The sequence below is a fragment of the Sminthopsis crassicaudata genome, chromosome 3 (assembly GCF_048593235.1).
Source record: "Sminthopsis crassicaudata isolate SCR6 chromosome 3, ASM4859323v1, whole genome shotgun sequence".
Taxonomy (NCBI): domain Eukaryota; kingdom Metazoa; phylum Chordata; class Mammalia; order Dasyuromorphia; family Dasyuridae; genus Sminthopsis; species Sminthopsis crassicaudata.
Window position 1 is genome coordinate 435,781,791 of NC_133619.1, and position 22,906 is coordinate 435,804,696.

The window sequence follows — 22,906 nt, forward strand, 5'->3', positions numbered from 1 at the left end:
CACTCCAATATTTCATTTATTTAGCAGGGAAGCAAAAGCTTAAAACAGAAAAATATTTAAAAAAAAAAAAAAAAAAACATAAAAACTTTCAATCACAAACCCCACCCCCCAACAAAAACCTTTCAATCACTTTCATAATTATTCTCTAGGCTGCGTATGTAGGTTGCATATACATAATGGAATTGTAATCACATTACAACCTTTGTGATTAATAAGTTTAAGGGGGAAAATTCTTAGTAAAATAAGGTCCCTTCCAGATCTTATCTATCTAATTCCAGATCTATCTAATCTAATCTGTGTCACAAAATAAAGCTGTTATCAATGTACTTTAACTACTTTCTAAAAGTATTACTTTTTAAAATGTTAAACTAGCATATGATCTAAACATCTTGTAAATAAGCAAATATTCTAAATGAATATTCAGTTCTAAAACGACCATTTTTTTTTCCCAATAGTCAATTTTATCATCTAACTAGCAAGATCACCTTTGGTATCTTTTCTTTTTTCTTTGCTTTGGGAAGAACTTAAAGCACTTTTTCAATTCACATGCATAAAACTGACAGCAATTGGGGGAAAAAACACATATCACTGATAAAGCTTTATTTTGAATGTACATACATGTTTCAAGGAAACAAACATACATAATCCGAAATACAATAGAGTAATTCAAAACTGTTTAATATACAATGGCTACCAAAAAAATACATAAAGGGTCTGTTATACAATTGGAGGTTTCTAAAAGTGTGTTCATTTTAAAAATTCTAATACTATTACAATCATGAAGTTGAACCTAATTTAAGAGTTACACTTTTCCTTGAAGTAGCTTATTCAACAAGTCTTTCTAGGCCAACCTGAGAGGGATATGTCCTTTCCCATTTTCTCCAAAATAATTCTGTTCAATTCTTCTACAGAAAGCAAGGAGGTTGCTGTAATTTTTCACCTTGTCAGAAAGTTCATCATTGGTCAACTGAGTGGTAAGGATTGTGAAGAGATGGCCAAAGACTAGGGCATCAAGTTCAGTTGGTCTAAAAAAAAGAAGGGAAATGTTGACAAAATCCAGTATATCCTACTTTGCAAGATCAATCTTAATATATTCCCACTGGCTGCTTTAAATATCAAATTTTAAAGTACAATATAATGAAGTATAAATTTTTTTCATGATCCTGCCATGTTACAATGGCAGCTTCTTTATTTAGCTTTAAAAAGACTTTTACATAATACCATTCACAAATTCAAAAATAGTCACAGACAGGATTAGGTTTTAAATTAACCCACAATAAAACAATACTGTATTTTGCTTTGTAGTATATTTTTTAAAAATTAACTAGTTCTTTGATTTGTTTTGTGCAGTGGTATTATCCTTAAGTGAGTAAGAAAATAAATTTAGGTTAAATGCTCATTAACAATATACATACATGTACACGAAATATAAGTGCAATAAATAACATTAGAAAAACAAAAACAAAAAAACCCTATTTATTCTGACTATACCACTTTTAAGAACTTCATTCCAACTTTCTTTCCTCAGCACTTTATTTATCATTTCTTTTAGAGTTATCTTCCATACAATTAAAATATACATGCCTAAATTTACTTTGCATGCCATATTCTTTTCATAATTGGTATTTAATAAATGTCTGTTATATTATTCCTTAATGCAAAAGCTCATAATTCTAAATAACAAAGAAATATGCTGTAAGGTGTACAAGAATGATGTATCACTGAACCAATCAGTAGGACACAGGCATGAACATACATAATTTATCTGTAACACTATCATTTAGCAGTGTTAAATTCAAATGTGTAAAGCTTGTTTGAGAGGAAAACTGACACCATGAGGAACTCACAAGTGGTTAGGAAGCTTACCATGATAAATAAAGAGCTGGTCTCACAACCAGAGACCTAGCTTGACTATGTAATCTAGAGCAAGTCATCTAATTTTAGTGTTTTAGGCAACACTAGTTACAAAGAAGACATCAGTTAGGGAGCTTCCTTATCTGGGAGTTCCCTAAAACAATGAAATCAAAGGTCCAAGTCTTATCCTATCCTAATTAAAGCAATGATATTTTTTTCTGTAAGCTACAATGACATAGTAAGCTGCAGGTGCAACAAATTATCCTAGTACTTGAAATGATAAGATTAAACAGTCATCTGCCTAAGGTCCACAAGTCATTATAGAAATATGAATATAATTCAGAATGTATTGACAACTCAAATGTGGTCTGGTAATCTAGCCACTAAACTAGAATGTTTTCTATAGCAGGATGAACCCCTGAAAAGAACCAAGACAATATGAGAAACAAAAGCACAGGAGAAAAGACTGGAAAGGCTGAGGGAAGTATCTCAGATACTAACTTTCCTATTTCCCCCAAATATTATTATAACATTTTGCTTTATAGATTCAAACCCCAAAGAACATGAACCCAATTTCCTGCAGTCCTGATAGCAAAAACTTCAAATATGGGGTATCCTAATCAGTGAAGACTATGACAAAAAAATATGAAATGTTTTCAAGTTAGAGATATGGAAATGTATTTGAAATGTCCAAAATATTATTTGCTAGAAAGATTTATCTATATAATACCAGAGGTGCTGAATTATGAATAAACATTAAAAAAACCTGATTTTTTGCAATTTTGTGGAACATTTAAATGGGGTAGAATAATTTACTGAAACAAAACGAAATAAATTTTACTTGTATTTCTTGGCTTTATATTTGTATGTCACTAAGTGATCACATCTTAACCCCAAAACATCAAAGCAATTTCTACAAGTGTTTATAGAAAATGCTCTATAGATACAATGTTTCTTTTGTAAAATGTGCGTTTTCAACCCAAATTTTGTCTTTTAACCATTTTATCAGTTCAATATACTGCGGTTGCCCTTAAATATTATTTCATTGGATCCTCATAATAACCCTGTGAGGTAGGTGCTGCTGTTACCCCTATTTTATAATAAAGGAAAATGTCCAGGATCATGCAGTTAAGTGTCTTGACATAAAGCTTTGACTCTAAGCCTAATACTGTCTACTGCTCCACTTACCTGTCTTGTCTATTAGCTAACAGTCAAAAAAAAAAAAAAAAATCCTTAAATAGTGATGAAAAGAATTGCTTATATTTATTCTCTCTTTTAATTCCTTTCCCATTGTTTTGCTTCTTTCTCATCTCCTTTCTAGCTACTACAGTACCAAGAACTCTTTTAGCCATATTTTTTCTTTTCTAAATTGGTTAAAGTTATTGGTCTAACACCTATTTCACAATCTTTCCTACAAAGACAATGCAACTTTGTTTCTTTGAGAAGGAAAAAAGTTAAGGGGATTACAGTTTGAATGGTATAAATGAAGTTTAGGGTGACTCTAGGTTTTCACAACTAAAATATTGCAAATAATAATGTCTTTATTTTGTCATTGATTTCACTGTTAATAAAGAGTATGCTCAGTAATTTTAGTATTTCCTATGATTAATCATAACATCCTTAAAGACAGATGTTAAGAATTTGTTTTACTGTAAAAGGATTTTTATAATGTATACTTTTTTGGGTATCTATCAATATAAAGAATATAATCATAGGAAATAATTAAGGAATATAATATATGAGTAAAAATATTGAGAAATAGGTTTTTTCTTGCTTATTACATTAAAAATATTAGACTAATTGGAATTAGAGCTCTAAGGTGAGTTTATACCTCTTATAACTTTGAGCTTAGCCATACCTACTCCTAAATTATCCTAGTACTTGAAATGATAAGATTAAACAGTCATCTGCCTAAGGTCCACAAGTCATTATAGAAATATGATTATAATTCAGAATGTATTGACAACTCAAATGTGGTCTGGTAATCTAGCCACTAAACTAGAATGTTTTCTATAGCAGGAATGAATGCTTTAAGAAAAACTCTAGTTACATGAAAAGATTACACCACTTACTTTTTAATGAAGTCTACATAACATGATTAATAAGCAACTAAAACATACTGTTCCACTTTCTTTACAGATTTTAACCACTGTTACAGAGGACAAGCTTGTCTAAAATTAGTCTAAAATAAAATTATTCTGGTGCTCCTAAAAGTAATTCATTTTCATGTCAATCAAAATCTCTTCAACTCTTTAAAAGCAGGCCTTCCTTTTTTTAAAAATACCTGTTCTGAATTCTAAACCCAAAGCTCTCATTAAGAGTTTAATTATAATTGTACCCCATTATAATGAATAGACATTTTGATATTTCCTTTAAATCAGCTGCCAACTGATCTCTGATCATCAACTTATTTGCTTTTGAGATCTAAGGATCAAACTGCTTCAGATAGTTCCCTATACCTCTCACCAGGATGTCATGAATAACAAAAACAAGCCGTAAGAAGAATGATGCACTTCAAACAGTAAAATACACCCCTTCTGGGTCTTTCAACTCTTAAGAATTTCTAAATTAGTAAGAAAAGGAACCATAGAGTAGCAACATTTAGATACATTTCTTTTGTGCTGGAGACTAAGCTAATAGAAAGAATTGCATAGCAAAAATCAAAGAACAGTGATTTCTTCCCTAGAACCACATGCATAACTGTAGGTTTTACTTATTAGACTTTCTTAATTTGAACTCTGTGACCTTTCTGCTTTGGAGATCAATAGTTCCTAAAGTGCATTTTAATATTTTTAACATATATCTTGTTTTGCTTGTGCTTCAGGTTATATATATTTTAAATATTTAAAAGCTGGCCATATAGCCACTATAGAGTAATAAAGCTCCCAAATAAATGTTTGAATATACATGAAAATTCAACCCACAAAAATGTCATTAACAATGTAAAAAACAAAAGAAAATTTCAGTGAATTAGAGTTTTAAAATAAACCCCTGGATTTATAAATATTAACTCAATTTAGATAAACATGATCATAAAACCAGGTGGCAGATAATGACATTTTAAAATTGTAGTTCATATGGAGAAAAGAGAAAATTATATTCTTTATGTATATTGAAAATGATTCTTTACCCAAAAAAGTATATATTGTAAAAATCCCTTTTACAATAAAACAAGAAATTCTTAACATCTATATTTTTTAAGTTTGCTGGTACTTTATTTTCACTTTTGTGCTGTATAAACACTTTCATTAACTTAAATTTTGATGGTAATAAATGTCACCAAATTTATATAAACACACACACATGCATGTACACATGTGTACGTGTGTGTGTGTGAGAGAGAGAGAGAGAGAGAGAGAGAGAGAGAGAGATTCACTTCTAAGAAGTGAATGGGAAATTCTGACTAGTCTTGGGGTACCTCACTATACAGAAAAATGTCATTATGCTTTACCAAAAAGTGGGAAAATAGCTATTTTTTCCTAAAAGTTTTCAATAAATTCCCAACATTTTATTAATTTCAACTTTATAATAAATTTTATTCAGCTTTATCATGTTATATCAGAACACTATAATTTTATTTATAATTAACAATTATTTTTTAAATTCTATGACATATTTTCACAGATACAATATTTTTTATTATCATTGCTTAACCACATAGAAAAGCTGTTAAAAGACAGCAAAGAATTATATGTTCTGCTCATCCACAGAATCCCATTGTTGGAAAGGACCTCAGAGAACAACAAATCCCACCTGACTGACCAAGAATTCCTTCTATAACAAGTAGTTATTTTAGCCTTACTTTGAAGATCTCTCTAGGGGGAGAATAAGTGAGGCTGCTACATTTTTGGATAATGCTAATTGTTGGGAAGTTTCTCTTTATATCAAGTCAAATCTGTTTTCTATACAAACTCCATGCAATGTTCCTGGTTGTGCTCCATAAGGGCAAGCACAGAAAGCTCAATCTCTTTTCTACCCAACAGATTTATTTTCAAATAGATGATGGCAGTTCTGATGGAGGGTGGGGATGAAGGATGGGTTAGAGCAAAGGTATATAAGAGAAAGAGTGCAAGTGTTGGAGTCAGGGGACATGAGTTCAAATCTTATATTTAGTACTTCCAAACTAAATGACCTTAGACTAGTAATTTAAATCTCTCTAGGCCTCAGGATGGGGTTGGACTAGAACATAGCTAAAGTGTCTAAGGCATAAGGGACCTCATCTCAGAAGCATTTAGAGGAACAACTTTTATTTTACAGATGAAAAAACTGAGGCCCAGGGAGGTTGACTTGTCCAAGTCATACAAGCAGTAAGCATCATCAATGGGATTTGATCTTCTATTCCCCTTTCTTCTCACGTGTTTTCTTCTGCATGCTAAATATCTCTAATTTCTTCAACCAATCTTCATTTGACATGACTTCAAAGCCTTTCATCAACCCAAATGTTTCACTCTAGGCTCTTTCCAAAGCATTTATTTGTCTTAACCATTACTGGTATTCCTCCTAGAAAAACTCAGCTGAGTACTTAAAAGCTCTGCACTAAATAAAAGTGCTACTACATTCTAATAAACTTTCAATTAACATATTTTCTATATCCACCTGTAATACTGCATTTGTAGCTCATTTTTAAAGAAATTAGATCATTCTATCCTGTATGATGCCATGCATATAATGATATAACATTTCTATTAATTTTGCCAATTTTATGCAACATATTACACTCTGGGCACAGTCACATGAAATAAAATTACTTACTGCTTATTAAAGAAATAAGGTTGTGTTCCTAGTCTTTGAGAAAGAGCCTGACAGCACTGGTCTACATCTTCTAAGACCTAGAACATTAAAAAAAACAAAAACAGAAAAATAATGTTTTAATTGCCCCAAAACAATGAAAACTTACTTCATTTACATCATATTTTACAATTAGAGAAAAACATTTTATAAATACACACATATGTGTGTATGGGGATTATATGTCTATTTATAAAATTTAGGCCAAACTATATTCTATATCTTCCTGTGGCATGGAGGTGATTTGAGTTTCTCAAAGCTTTGTAATTATAAACTTTGGATGGTCCAAAATACAAAAGATTTTAAAGTATGGCTCAAGCAACAGACCAAGATTATTTTGCTTAAGTCAAGAGAGGCTTTATACCCAAAAGGTTTGCCATCAGGATGCAAATCTTTCAGACAAATCAACTAACTATACTAAAGTATAGAGAAGTTATAATTCATATCAGTGCAGGGAGAGACATCACACTAATGAAATCACATCTTTGTTAAGGCACTGAAACTCAGTCCATCCACATCTCTAATACAGAAATAATAGTTTAATACTATGGAGCACTCTAGGAGAACATCTGAGAGATGGCTACTTTTAAAATGCCAAATACTGAAATCCAAAAATTTAGAAATATTATCTTCAGATAAATGCCATTTCCCCCCAAAATATTTGCATATTAGATTAAACAACAGGAAAATATTTATTCAAAACCAATAAGCTTATATTACTTTGTGTAAAATCTTAAAGCCTTTTCTCATCTAATATTTCTATTCTACCATCAGCTGAACAGATCTGAGTTGTTTTTCCATTAGTGTTTGGTAAATTTTCTTTGCTCCATCTTCTTTCAACAAACAGCTATTTCTGATACTGCTGGATAGGGTTAAAGGCAAAAATGGATAAGGACAAAGCAAATATGCCAACATATTTTCTTGAAGTATTTTAAAATACTATTAATTCTTCTGTAAATTAGTCAAAATACATATAAGGTGCATCAAAAAATCTTAGAGCAGACTTATGCTACTAAAGCTTAACATATAGGTGTCCCAAAATAGATAAAAACTACATTAAGATTTTTGGCGTATCCTGTATTAAGGAGTAAAGAAATTATTTCCTGGTTTTACAATGCTTTAATATTTTAAATACAAAAGAAGTCATAGAGGATTCATAGAGGATTTTTTAAAAATGCAAGATGCCTGGAGATTTCAACTTTATTATTTATTGGACTGACCTGATCCAAAGTCTTGTTGCCCCATCCAATGGCTTTCATCTTGCGTTTTACTTCCCATTGTTTTTGATAAGCCAAGATGTGGTTCAGAGGCCAAGGATAAGGAAATCCATATCGAGAGTGAGTGATCTAAGTCAGAAATACATTTTTAAAGGAAAATAACATTTTACTCATAGAAATAAAAGCTATTTTCAAAAAGAAATTTCTGGAAATAATGTGTATTTTGAAAGTTGATCTCATTTATATACAAATGAACATTGTTAGAAATAGGAAAACAATAAATACTACCATCTTATAAAAAAAATTAAAATTTTAAACCGTTCCTTTTAAAAAATATATAAACTTTTATGTACTTTACAACCAGTTATATCAAACAATGACACATAGCTTCCTTAAAATGTATATGCAAGCAAAATTAAAGTAAGTGAAAAACTATATCACTAATGGTATAAACCACAATGTTTCATTTATGAGCAGGGACTTGCAATTGTGAGCAAAAGTGTTTTCTCATTAAATTTTAATTAAGATAAATGTTGCAGAACCACTCACCTCCCCTACTGTAGCTTCATCACACCACTGAAGATACAACTAGGAACAAAAGAACAGTCACTAAATTTTGGAACACCAAAGAAAAAGTAAATGAATAAAATGATTTCTTACTTATAATTTTTATAAGCAAACTTTTTATAAGCTACATCGTAGTGGGACTTTTCCTTTGATTCACATTTCTAATAATCATTATATTCAGTGGCTATACTTAATAAAAACTGTTTCTTATTCACAAAGCACATCTCTAAAGAGTTTAAACTGCTTTACAGATGTTACTTAAGAAAGCCTCTAAGAACTTCTGTAAAACTATAAGTAAATTTAAGATTAACAGAAAGGCTCAAATATTAAATGGGTCACAGAGGTCATCTATCCTAACTCCATCATCTTACTGATGAGAAGTTAAGTAACATGCCCAAGGTGACACAGGTCATGATTTGAACCTAACTCCTCTGACTACATCCAGTGATCTTTCCACAGTACTGTTATACTATACAAAAAATTTTCCACAGCATTTGTGTATTTATAATGCCAAAATGAATAACCTTATTTCTTTAAAAATAGAGAAATTCAAAAAAGTCAAGTGGCAAAGTATTTGTGGAGCTAGAAAGAACCCAAGTGTCTTGCCTGCTCTACCCTAAAGAATGATACAGGTTTTAGATGTTTACAGGCTAAAATAGTTGAGAGAATATGACACTAGAACCAAGAGGAAAATCTGAATTCAAATCTGGATTTAGGCAATCACTGTATGACCCTGGAACTTTTGTTTGCCTCAGTTTCCTCATCTGTAAAATGGTGATGATAACAAAAGCACCTATCTGCCATGGGTTGGTTCCAGGAAAACGTGAGATAACATTTATAAAGTACTGAATAATTGCCATTATTGTTATTATTGTTACAACATAATTGGGATTTTGTTAACACATGCAAAAACACATTCATCAACTTTTCAAGTAAGGCTTCACAAAGAGGAACAATTTAAAGATTTTTTATGAGTCAAACACTTTGCAAATTTTATGAAGATACATAAATGTGAGCCATTATTACTATTGCTATTAGTAGTAAAAATAATAAACTAATAGGATTTTTTGAGATAATTTTTCAAAAACTGACCTGTTTTTACCATTTGATTTAAAATAAAACAAACTACATATTACTTATTTTACAGGACAATAAGAATATTTTCAGTTACTCTTACATAAAAACATACAAAGTTATTATTTATTATACCTCTGCTGTCAACAACATATTATTGACTAATTCCATGTAGGCTTTCATTTCTGCTTTTTGGACTTCATCCAACCCATCACTAAGAGAATGGCCCTAAAGGGAATTAAAAAGAAAATTTAAAGCATTATATTGTATCAAACTATACTAAACCTTGCAGTTATTTTCCTATTAGTACATATAATATTATATCTTAAACACAGTTACTATATTAATCTCTCAAAATAGTTTCCAAAGTATATAAAATCTTTAATATGACACCATGCATAAAACTTTATAGTCATTGATGCACAGCTATGCAAATTCGTTTCAAATACTTTTCCAACATAGAAATGTATGTACCTTTTAGCTGAATATAACACTGTCACTTAAATACTGTAAGTAGCTTACTTTGCCAAAATGTCAAATCTATCTACAATGCAATTTTTCATATTCATTTAACTTCCATTCCTCAACAAAACAAAATCATAATGGTTATTGAATACTTAAATTAACACTTGGGAAACTTGTTAATAATACTCTTCATTATAGGCTAGAATTCACTATAAGTAGGTTTCGCTTAGCTTGCCATCCAAAGGAATTTAGCAACTGAAATAAAGAAAGCAAACTGTTAAAAGGTGATTTCACCTATAAGGCAGCTCAGTGTACTTACAAATGGAAGTCAAAGCACTAAATATAAATACACACTGCTTAATGCACAAATGATGCTTTTACAAGGACAAGAATGCAAGAAGCAAAAGCTTTTATTAGCTCTAATTTTAAGGCTTAAGCATACAGTGCATCTTTTCTGAAAGTACCATTACCTGTTGCCAAGAAATAAAAGTATGATACAAAGATGTGTTAGAGCTATATTCTTAATGGAATTGGGAACCAACCAACAGCAAACATACACACCACTTGTAGTCCAAATTGAGTAAATTCAAGGTAAAATAACTAGAATAAATAGATTAACCTTGCTAAGTTAGCAAATATGACATTTTGTAATATTTCAGTACTTCTTTATGGCTGAAGCTCTCATAAGCTATGGTAACTTAGAAAAATATTTACCAAACTACCATTTGCCAATAATTTATAGCAGGAAAAAAATTAATACTTTAGAAAAATTTCTCCACTAGTTTATATTGACATTTCATAAACCTAGGTTAAAATCAATGTAAATGTTAAGACATGCTAAAGAATGATGAATGACTTATTTAACAGTAACTGTGATCAAATGCATTTAATATCTTTTTTTATTACCTTGGCTTTTACAAACTGGACTATTGGACCAAGTTCTGATACCACTTGATTTCCCACATGAATAAAAGGTACTTTACCTGTTGAGAGGAAAAAAAAAAAAAAAACCCAACAGGATTCTTTTGGAATAAATTCAAGTTTACATGAATATACAGATTTGTTTAAAATAGTGCATTCTGAATTCCATAAAAACTGATACTGATTTATCAAGTTTTGACAAAGGCTACAGTTTTGGAAGAAAAATAAAAATTGCACCCACCTCTAAAGTTTGACATCCACATATAGCAAAGAGTTTTGTCTCAGTGTGATAAGGATCAAATGAGGTAACACATGTATAGTACTTTGTAAGCCTTAAAACAATGTGTAAATGCTAATTGTTGTTATTACTATTATCATCATCTCCATTCCCTTTTCCTATGCAATTTGGCAGATTTTATAATCTAAGAAATTGAGATTACTTCAAATCAGTGGGGAAAGTATGGATTCAGAAACACTGAGCAATCTCCAAAAGAAGAAGAAAAAAATAATATACCATACTGGCAATAAATTCTCTCAGAATACATTCATGTTCTGGTAGTATTCTTTATAATATGATTTAGAAGACATTTTTAAAACCTTCTATTTTAAAATTCTTACTGATTCTAAATCATAGAAATATATACCATGGATATTTAGTATCATTTATTTTTAATACTCTATTATTATGTCTCATAGTCATTTTTGTCAAAGTCTATTAATCTATGAACTGAATAATAATATATTCTGCAAATGTGAGGGTGAGGATGAAGGGAAAAGAAAGAGTTTCTATGGATCTTAAAAACTGACCACTAGATCAAACATTTAGTGCTTAATTTCAATGCTTATCAACTCTAGGTAATAATAGCATTACAATTTTTATGAGCAAAATATTTACCAAAAATGAAAAGTCTGCCTCAAAGGCCAGTGGATGAAACCTGCTGTCAAACCTAGTTCAAACAGAGTTCACAGTAACAGCAGGCTCCTTCATGCTCCCTTTCAATAGATTTGCTCCTCTCTGGCTCACAATCAGCCTAAGGGTAATGGATGAGGTGCACAGCACCAACAAAAGCTTCATCTGCATCCATAGCATAAAATGCATTACAAAAGAAATGCAGGCCTTTTTGAACTACAACTCAATAGAGTTATTTGGAACATACTTCTACCATGGTCAGTGTGAGGAAATGGTTTGGTATTCCTGCTCCTCATTTTATAAGTCTTATCAGAAAATTTTTTCTCATTTCTTCTACTCAGTACCATGTTGCCTCTTTCTTAAACTTATCATGTCTTACTTGAAAATGATCACATCAATTTAAGCTATAAATACTTCATCCTTTTCTGACTCCTTCATGAATGAAAATAATTTATGATTGAAAGGGTTCTATGAAAAGGCTAAACTGAAAGTAATTTCCCAGTGTGCTTAATTTTAAAATAAAATTTTATTTCTTATTCTTGCCACAAAAATAATTTAGATCAATAATTATAATCAAGGACATATAGGAGGAGATGAAATACAAGATTACTTCTTACACCACCAGCTTTGTTTAGAATTGGAAACAAAGCTATCGGCTGATTATTTTGCAGGTATCTGACATCTGTACACTGAAGCTGTCGTTGTCTGGCACCAATCATGTGACACTGTCTGAATTATTCTCTTCACAAAAGAAAACTCTGGGTTTCATGCTTTTCACAAGATATAAAATAAGAGCTGGTCCTGCCTTGGTTTCTATTTTTTAAAGTGTTCCCTCCATTTCTGTACAAAGTTAACAAGATCAAAATACCAAATTTGAGGAATTTTCTCTCTCAGATCTCTTTAAAAGGACACTCATTCTACTTTTAATTATATAACCTATAACAAATTGCTTACCATTTTAAGGAGAGGGGAAAGAAGGAGGGAGAAAGAAAAACTTAGAACTCAAAACTTTTTGAAAATGAATGTTTTAAATTTTTAAAAGGGCAGATGTTCAAGATAAAGTACAGCCTTTTTAGGAATGGGGGATGCATTAGATGGCTTCTCAAGACTTTTTCCTATTTAAGATTTCAATTTTAGCTACCAATACAATAAGTCTTTTATATGAGATCCTATGTTACCATTTTTAGAATGTTAGCTATCTTGGAAAGGTCAAATGAAATTTGTGTTCAAAGGACCATTTACCGATGGTCACACAAACAATTCTCTTCACCTCCTACCACAATGACTTTCATCATGGAAAAAAATAATAAAAAGGCTTGTGAAACTATTACCTTGAATGCTAGCCCTTAAGTCAGGAAATGCAGATTTAAATCCTGCCTGTGTAACCATGCTACTTATTATCTCAAAGATTCAGTTTCCTCATTTGTAAAATAGAAATAATAATACTGTCCTACTGATTTGGTAAGATCAAGAAGAAATTATTTTGTAAACCCTAAACCATTGTAAGCATACAAGTATTTATTTCTGTTATTATACAAATGCTCAATAAAAAGTTTTGCTTAAAGATATCTGAGAGATTTCATCATAATAATTATTAATGAGTAGAGTAGTTCAGGAAATAAAAAGATGGGCACTACACTTTAAATACGGGAATGTTACAAATAGGTACTCAAAAGTAAAATATAGATGGTATTCAAGTGAAATGCTCAAGTTGAACAAAGTGAGGAAATTTTCTCATTCTAATTTATTTTATTGCTATACTTGGGATGGAAATGGTATTTAACACTACACTTCATTCAGCTGTCATTGCAATGATAAGACACTCTTTTTCCCAAAAAGCACTGTAACATATTTGCATTACTACCAACGGATACATTCATGAAACTTACTTCTAACCCAGATATTAATTATTGCCATATACAAACCAACATTATAATTATTATGTCAATAATACATTTGGAATTCATTTTGTAAAGTACCCAGCACTACTCTTTTTTTTTAATTAAATGAACTAAAATTATTTAGTCCATATTATGTAATAGCATTTAAAATGGTAAATATTATTTTTATATTTGTCATTTTATATCTCAGAAATAACAATAGACATGAAAATATCAGAAAAGGCGCAATGTTAATAAAATAGCATCCTAAGACCTGCCATCTAAAAAAGTGCTCTCAGCATTTAAAGAAATAAGAAAGAAATAAGAAACTAGTAGCCATGAGTTTTCAATTGGTAATTTCATGTAAGATCTATGGCTACTCATTTTAGTTGTGCTACTTATTGATGTTCTTCCATCTGTAAAACTATAAAATTGAACAGAAGTCTTGAATAGATTAATATTTACAAAATGTTCTGAAGATGAAAGAGCTCAGTGTAAGGGCTAAATGTAAGATGACAAAGAAAATTTGAAGAATTTAGGGATAAAAATGCTAGAATAAACACTCTTTAACACCAATTTTTTTGAAACAATTTACACAGCATTCTAAAAATGGTCTTAACTCAATTTAAATAAGTAGGCTTTACCATCCTAAGACTCTTCAGTTTAAAAAGAGTTGATTTTATAATTCCAAATAATAGCAAACTGTAAGATAGGCAAAAAAAAAATAATAATAATACAAGGGCATTAAAAGGATAATTCTGTTTTTTGTGTTTGGATGTAACAAGAATATTATTAACACTTAAATAGTTTATTTAATACAACTAAAAATGCATATAACTTACCAGATGGAGACATGTATTCAGCATTTGCTCTACAAACTACTTTGATGGGGAGCTCGCACATTTGCAAAAAGGCCTAGAAACCAGCAGAAGCAGAGTAAACTCATGAGAATTATCATTCATTATGGTTTCCTAAAACAAACTTCTGGTAGAACAGTCAGAGTTCAAGCCAGTTGCACTTTATAATTTCTTTATGACAAGAAAGTAAAATATGTATGTTTCAATTTTTAAAAAGAACTCTAATATATGTGAACATAGTCAAAACAATATGAAAAAATCCAGCAACACACAATTTAGCTGTGAAGCACCTGTTTTCCAAACACAAGCAAAATGTCAGTTTACTATTAAAAATCAATATTGCTAGTCAGGTACCAATATATAAGACAAAGCATTCTTAAGAATGTAAATGTAAAACAGTACAATTCTAATTTTTTAAATCAATTATTAATTGTTCTACTTCTCAAGTCTAAAAACGATGAAAAGTCATTACTTGACTTCTTTTCCCCTTGACTTGTGATTGATTTTCATTTTCTTTTTGCTCCTCCACCCCCACTCTTCATATCTTCCTAAAATGCTGCAGATTTCTACTGCTTCGATTCCTCTTAACTAAATATAATATCTGGTTTATTTACCAGCTAGTTCACTTAAAAATATTATTAAAGGTCAGTAACATCTTCCTTCCATGATCTTTCTTTCACAGCTTTTTACACCCCTCTCTTATCTGGAGATGTCCTGGGCAATCTACATAGATCTCTTTACGATTGTTTTTGTCTTTCCTGGGCCACAATACATGACTTCTCTTTGTTTAACAAATATAGAAGTCTCTCTTTTTTTTTTTTAGGTGAAGTCCATGTTCCCATGTTTTTAATCACTACCTATAATTTTAAAACTAAAACCTCTGGACTAAAAAAATATAATTAGCAACCAAATGTAAACTAAGGTAAACAACACACTAATTTATTACTTACCACTTTATTATTATTACAACCTATTGCTTCATTGGCATAGTATACTTTCCCATGAGGAATCTTCCTCTACTAATTTACATGAGTAACAGTTCTGAAACACAGGGTCTTGGGTTTCTTAAGCAGTTTTCAAAGAAATCCAACCTAATAACAAATATATGGAAAATGTCCCAAATTACCAATAAATGCCCCCAAATTAAAGAAATGCAAATTAAAGTAACTCTGGGGTCAATTGGCAAGGATAAATGCCCCCCTCCCCCGAGAGAAAAATAACAATTATTGGGAGTTGAAGGAGAAGAGGCACACTATAATACACAGTTCCTATAACTACACACTGATTTTCTATTCTGAAAAGCAATCTGGTGCTATGCTCAAAAAAAAAAAAAAAAAAATCACTAAATGGAAACTATCCCAAGAAAATTAAAGAAAGGAGATAAGGTCCCATAGGTACAAAATTATTTAGAGCAGCTGCTTTTGTAGGAACAAAGGACTGGAAACTAAGGGGGTATCCATACATGGAGAAATGGCTAAACAAATTATAGTATACAAATGGAGATTTCAAAAAAACCTTAGAAGACTTGAACTGATGCATGAACTGATGCAGAGTAAATTAATTAGTGTTGGGAAAACAATTTATTTAACATTATAATGGAAAACAACTTTGAAAGACTTGAGAATGCTAAACGACACAATGACCAACCACAGTTTTAGAGGACTGATGATGAAGCATGCTACCACTTCTGTATGGAAGATTTTACAAAATGATTTCTATCTCCTTTTATCCTCACAACAATTTGGGAGGTAGATCTTATATCCCCATTTTATAGATGAGCAAGTTGAGGTAGACAGGGGTTAAGTGACTTGCCCAAATTCAAAAATAGAAAGAAAACTTCTAATAGAAAATATTGGCGAAATAGCAATATTGAGGGAATCATTTCCTCTAATACTTTTGGAATATGTTACCACCACTTAGTATAAATGATTTACTTATCACAGGCTTGAATTCAAATATATGTTTTCATTATTAAAAGTCAGTCAACTTTGACAATGGCCCTGAATTCTCTATTAAACTAAAATTTTTAATCCTAGCTTAAGGCCCTTTACCAATACTGGTCCTGATATACCTACTATGTATGCCTTTGTAGAAGACGATCTTTGTGAATGTTACATCTGAAAAATTCTCCACTCCCATAGACAGTCTACTAATGAAGCTCTCCACATTTAAGGCTGATTCTCAGACAAAAGACAGACAATTATTGAGCCCTATTCAAAACTTTTCCAATTTGGTATATAACCTACAAGAGCTTATGCTTTGTTGGTGTAACCTTCAAGAATTCAGGATCACCTCCATGCCACAATGAGACAAGCATAAGAATAGTTTAATGGAAGCATAAATATATCTGATAAAAATTGACATTAAAAATCAATAAGCAATTAACCCAAATTTATAAATGTAAGGTCTATTCCCTGATGGATAAATGGCCAAAGGACATGAACAAACTGTTCTTAAAGATGGAACACAAATAATTAGTAATCATCAAAACATTTTTTCAAACTATCTTAAAATCAAAGAAATCCAAATTTTTAGAATTTTGATATGTCACAGTATACTCATCCATTGGCAAAGAAAATTTAAAACTATAAAATTCAATATTGGTAAGGCTGTGGAAAAAGAGATGACTTCACTGCTGGTAGAAATGTGAAATGGTCCAGATGAAAATGCTCATGATTACAAAAGTTCTCTGATGCAGTGATTCCAAGTCTGACTATATACTAGAAATTTTTTGAAAGGGGGAAAAATAAAATTATAAACAGCATACACACACACACACACTCGTAATATATATCATAAATTTAGAGCTAGCAGGGACCTCCAGAAAAAAGAAAAAAAAAAAATATATATATATATATACACACACACACACACATACACACACACACACAATATATGCATGTATATGTATATTTGTGTGTATGTGTGTGTGTGAGGGGGTGCATATCTCACAAATTTAGAGCTGGCAGGGACCTCCAAGATCATCTAATTCAATGCCTTCATTTTATAGTTTAGAAAACAGAGCCCCACGAAGTGAAATGGCTTATTAAGCAACAGAACTGGATTTAAACCCAAGTGCTTTCTGACTCAACCTTGTCAACGTTCTCTTTTCAACCAATAAATTGATTTTTTTTAATAGATCAGGTCACCCCATTTCCCTCTTCCCCATTTAATGTATTCCAGGGATTCCCTATTATTTCTAGGATCAAATACAAAAATTTCTGGTTGGTATTCAAAAAGCCCTTCATAACTTTGCTCTCCCCATCTACTTTTCCAGTCTTCTTACACCTTACTCTCTTGCTATGTACTCTTCAATCCAGTGACACTGGCCTCCTAGACACAATGTGCCATCTTTTGGCTCTGAGTATTTTCTCTGGCTACCCCCTCTGCTTGGAATGTCCTTTTTCTTCATCACTACCAATTGCCTTCCTTGATTTTCCTTTCAGTCCCAATCAAAATACTATCTTCTAAAAGGAAATTTTCCCTCATTTCTCTTAATTCAAGCACCTTCTTTCTCAATTATTTCTTATTTCTCTTAAAAGTCTTTGCAAATACTTGTTTGCTTGTACCTTTTATCATTAAATTGTGAACTCCCTGAAGGGAGAAGTAGCCTTTTGCTTCTTCTTGTAACCCTAGATAGTGACTGACATATAGTAGATGCTTAATATTTACTATAAGCCTATTATCTAACTAATTTTTCATAGTACCACATCCCTGTACAAAAATGTCCAAACTTTATAAAAAAGGATAAAAATTTAAAAACCCATAAAAACCAAAACACAAAACCTCACTCCCCAAAGTGGAAACAGCCCATATATTCAACAATTGAGTAGTTGCATATATTGTTCCTAAATGAATATAATGCTATTCTGTCATAAGAAATGTTATGTATTAATATTCAAATATGCAAAAATTTGTTGCTTGTCCTTTGTTCTGAAAGAGGGACAATGACAAACTGAAGAAAGCAGAATCACAATAATATATATACAGACAATGATTAAAATAAATAACAATAAATTTTTATGGAGACAGGAGAAACATGGATCAAACTAGTTTTTAAAAAATTATTTTGTTCAAATTAACTAGACATTTTAAAAACTGAGCACAGGGACAGCTAGGTGGATAAAGTACCAGCCCTGAAGTCAAGAGGACCTGAGTTCAAATATGATCTTAGACACTTAACACTTCTACCTATGTCACCCTGGACAAGTCACTTAACCCCAATTGCCTCAGGAAAAAAACAAAACAAAACAAAACAAACTAGCATAAATTAAAAATTTATAATTTTACATACAATTCTTTTAGACAAATTGTTGAGTTACTAAGGTAACTATTTATGGTTATTAAATTTAGAACAATTTTTAAAACATTTTTCAAAAGTCATCATGACATTTCAGTTATCCATCAGCTAATAAATTCTATAGTTTGTAAAACTGTAAAAAGAGTATATTCTTGATGGCACTACTATGCACAGTGGCAATGAACCAATAAATAATCAGAAATACTATATTCCACAAGCAAGTCAGATGTTGAACCTGACTAGAAAACAAGTGTATGCCTCTTAATCTCTAGTTTTCTTTCTTTTTTCAAAAACACTACTGCTTTTAATTTTGTCTAATAAGAAACCACATAGAACACCACAAATTATATTATTTTAGATATGATGAGTTAAATTTATGTTCTGTATGTCTTCCTCATCTTTTGAATCATTCTAACATTTCTAATTTACAGAATTAAAAAGGTAAACAATTTTATCAGAATAATTTTGGTAATAAAAGCAGAATCACAAATATAACTTTCTATTTAAAATTTTTGTTAACTCATATGGGTTAAGGAAGACTATTCACACACCTGTGACTCAGTCTTAGAACTTTCATTAAATTAATTCCCTCTACCAATATATATCAGCAATCATTCTGCAACTTAGAACTTTAAATCACTGAGAGGTCAAATGTGATCTTCCCAGAGTACAGGTGTATCTATAAAGCTTCACAAATATTGCACTTTAAAAAAAAAAAAAAGAAAGAAAGAAAAGAAAGAAAGAAAGAAAACTAAAGGTTTGTGCTAACCCTGAGTTGAACAAGTCTCTTGGTAACATTTTTCTAACAACAGCATGTGTTCATAACATGTCTCTGTGTCATATTTTGGTAATTCCCATAACATTTTAAACTTTTTCTCTATTAATTTTATCAATTATGGGTATCTGTGATCAGTATTTTAGAATTCAATTAATAAATGTGTATATCCTGACTGCTTCATGGACTGTTCCCTGTCTGCCTCCCACTTCTCCCTGACCCTTCCCATTTCCTGTGATACAGTATTATTGAAATTAGGCCAATTAATAACCCTATGACCTCTAAGAGTTCAAGTGAAAGGAAGAGTCAACTGAAGAGGCAAACCTCACTGTTCAATTGCCAGAGCCACTCCAAGCTTCAGCAACCACTATCTTAATCATTCAATAGTCATCAACATTGAGGGAAGACCTTCTACCAGCAAAAAAGACTAGGGTTGAAGGCTCGATGACACACTTAATAGATTATAGTGTAGTGTAAGCATAACTTTTATATGCATCAGAAAAATCAAAAACTCATGTGATTCAGTTTATTATAATATTCACTTTAAGTGGTCTGAAAACAAACCTGCAGTATCTCTAAGGTATGTTTATACAACCATTATTTCAAGAATCCTTGATTCCAATTATGTTCATAGAGCCATCACCAATACAGGTCACAACTCCTCTACAATTGAGATTATTCCATGGAGGACAGGGGGAGAGGGGCAGGGTTTTCAACCTTTTGGGGATGGATCTTTCTACCTTGGCAGGGTATATGGCATACTATTTAAGAAGTTTGCATAACACAGCAAGACATGAGATTGAGGCTTTAATGAAGATAAGGGAAAATTGATTTTACTAAGAATTAAGTGACAGGCACAGTTATAGGTGGAATAATGGATAGAGTCTAAGCCTAAAATCAAGAAGAAATCTGAGTTAAACTCCAATCTCTGACCTCAGTAGCAATGTTACCCTGGATAAGTCATTCAACCCTCTATTTACCTATTTTTCCATCTGTAAAATGAGGATAGGAGCACCTCAATGCTCTTGTGAGAATCAAATGAGATAATAATTGCAAAGTGTTTGTAAGCTTGACACATAGTAAGCACTATATAAATGTTAGTTATCAGTAGTAATTGTAGTAAAAAAGGTCATGGTTATAAGGAGTGAGATGAGAACAAAATATATTCCAAAACTAAGAGTCATTTCCATTGAATTCTTGGAGAAAATTGCCCATTTATCACTGTAAACTTCACTATGGGTTTTTTAAGTGAGTAAAACTGAAGTTCAAATAAAAGTGAATTCTATAGGTCTGAATATTGAAAAATCCATTTAAATAACACTTCTATGATTTTTAGAAAGGAACAAGTATAATCTAATACAAGCACCCTTATCAAGATTTTTAATCTTTGACCACAGCAATAGTTATTTGTTTTTTATATATACCTGAACCCAAAATGAGCCAACATACATTTTAATTATGATAAATAATCAAGATCACTCAACTTGTTCCCATGCTTTGGATGGACACTTTAATGCAAACTAAATGACAAGATGAAATCATTGTGATCAAGGATTTGGCACACCCTACCAAATAATGTTCAATACCAATGTCAATCACTGCTAAAATCAGACCTCCTCAAAGAAAAAGCTGACATCTGAAAGTGATTAGGCTAAATAGAATGAAAACAACTTGCATTAATAGAATAAGTAGTATGGCATCCTGTGGGTGCTCAATCAATATCTGATGATTATATGAAAGACTATGTTTCTAATTCAAAATGAGATAAATAGCAACTAATTTGAGGCATCTTTCATTTACTGAATAATTGCCAGCATAAAAAATTATTACACTACTGTTATTGTGCATGGTTACAAAAAGCATAATAAAAATATAGGGATCAAGAAGTAGCTGAGTAAGTCTGTCTCAACCACCAAGTGGGCAGGATAACAGCTTGAATAGAAAATAAACTATCTACATGAATTAAAGTAGAGTGAAATAATAGAGTCAAGAGAGCAATACAGTTATCTCTTCCACATTGTGGGAGTTAAGCATGCTGCACCCCCAAATCTGGAAAATCTACATAAATTTTTTGGCCCTCCCTTCGGACCAGAGAAGATATCTGAATTACTATAGTATTAAAAGATAAAATATGTTGATGTTATACAATAGTATACATATATTTTACACATTCTTGAATTTCAACTTTTTTTGTGGCATCTGCTGACCTTTGTATGTCATCTATGCCTTCTCAAAAGGCAAAACTCCCCAAAAATTCTCATTTAATTTCTTATGCCAACCTGTAGTATATCAAAACCATAACATACCAAAGCAAAAGGGATAACTGTACCCATTAATGACTGCAAAATTATAAATAAAAAGAACCAACAAACACACACATGAAATCAAAGGTGAATATTGCAAAAAAAAAAAAAATTTTATAAAGGACAAGCTAGGCTTAAAAGAAGAGACATAAAAGATTTTCCCATTCCACCCCTTTACAAAGACGGAAGGTCCATAAATGATGCACATTAAACATATATTTCCAAACTTTTTAAATATAATTAATCAGCTAAGCTGATGGAGGATGGCTTTCTAGGAGAGGAAAAAGGAGGAGCACAGGGGAAAAATAAGGGAAAAAATACATTTTTAAACCCTCTCCCCCTTTTTTAAAAAGAAAAAAAGATATGAAATGCCCTGAATCAATTTCAGTCACATCTATACCACTTTGACTTACCAGGTGTCCATGAAGATCAAGGCAGCAATGTTCTACCTCTCAAAGTTGCCCATAACAATCTATATATTGAAATGTTAGTCCAGAGTGACATGAAGAAACCTATTTCTTGGGCAGTCATTGGACAATGGATAGAAAGAACAATGTGCAAATCCTCCTGTATGACCACTTGACAAATTATGAGCTCCACAAAAGGTAGAGATGGCAATAGTAACTAGAAGCAATTTATCATGTAATGAAATGTTGGGCAGATCACACAAGCAAATATGATGACCAAGAAATGGACAGCCTGCATTTTCAGGAGGATCCTAATGGATCAGAAGAGGATTAAAAACTAGTAGGATAAACCAACAGTGTAATTGTTTACACAAAAATGGAAACAGCAATACAAAAATGTCAACTAAGATATTAAATGGTTCTGTTTATCATATTGAACAATTACAGATCTCAAGGTAAATTACAGATAAATTCAAAGAGAATGAGTGCTACTGACTAGAAATGAGTAAAGGAAAACTAGGATGAATGCTTTTTACATGACAGTACCATTATTTAAATCAAAATATTTTTGCATTTTTTATAGAAGAT

At 31.3% G+C, this 22,906-nt stretch overlaps 1 protein-coding gene across 3 annotated transcripts in view; it reads right to left on the minus strand.

Annotated features, from left to right (window-relative positions):
• Positions 1-585: 585 nt before the first annotated feature.
• Positions 586-22,906, minus strand: part of MTX2 (metaxin 2) — an 83,598-nt gene continuing 61,277 nt past the window's right edge. For 2 of the 3 annotated variants that reach the window (XM_074303029.1, XM_074303028.1), the window contains exons 4-10: positions 14,519-14,591; positions 10,872-10,948; positions 9,636-9,728; positions 8,409-8,447; positions 7,863-7,988; positions 6,607-6,683; positions 586-1,025 (exon numbers count right to left, since the gene is read on the minus strand). In XM_074303029.1, the coding sequence (XP_074159130.1) occupies positions 842-1,025; positions 6,607-6,683; positions 7,863-7,988; positions 8,409-8,447; positions 9,636-9,728; positions 10,872-10,948; positions 14,519-14,591 (669 nt within the window). In that variant the 3' untranslated portion in view covers positions 586-841. Of the gene's footprint in view, positions 1,026-6,606; positions 6,684-7,862; positions 7,989-8,408; positions 8,448-9,635; positions 9,729-10,871; positions 10,949-14,518; positions 14,618-22,906 lie in introns of all 3 variants that reach the window. The other variant, XM_074303030.1, reaches the window with a different exon arrangement.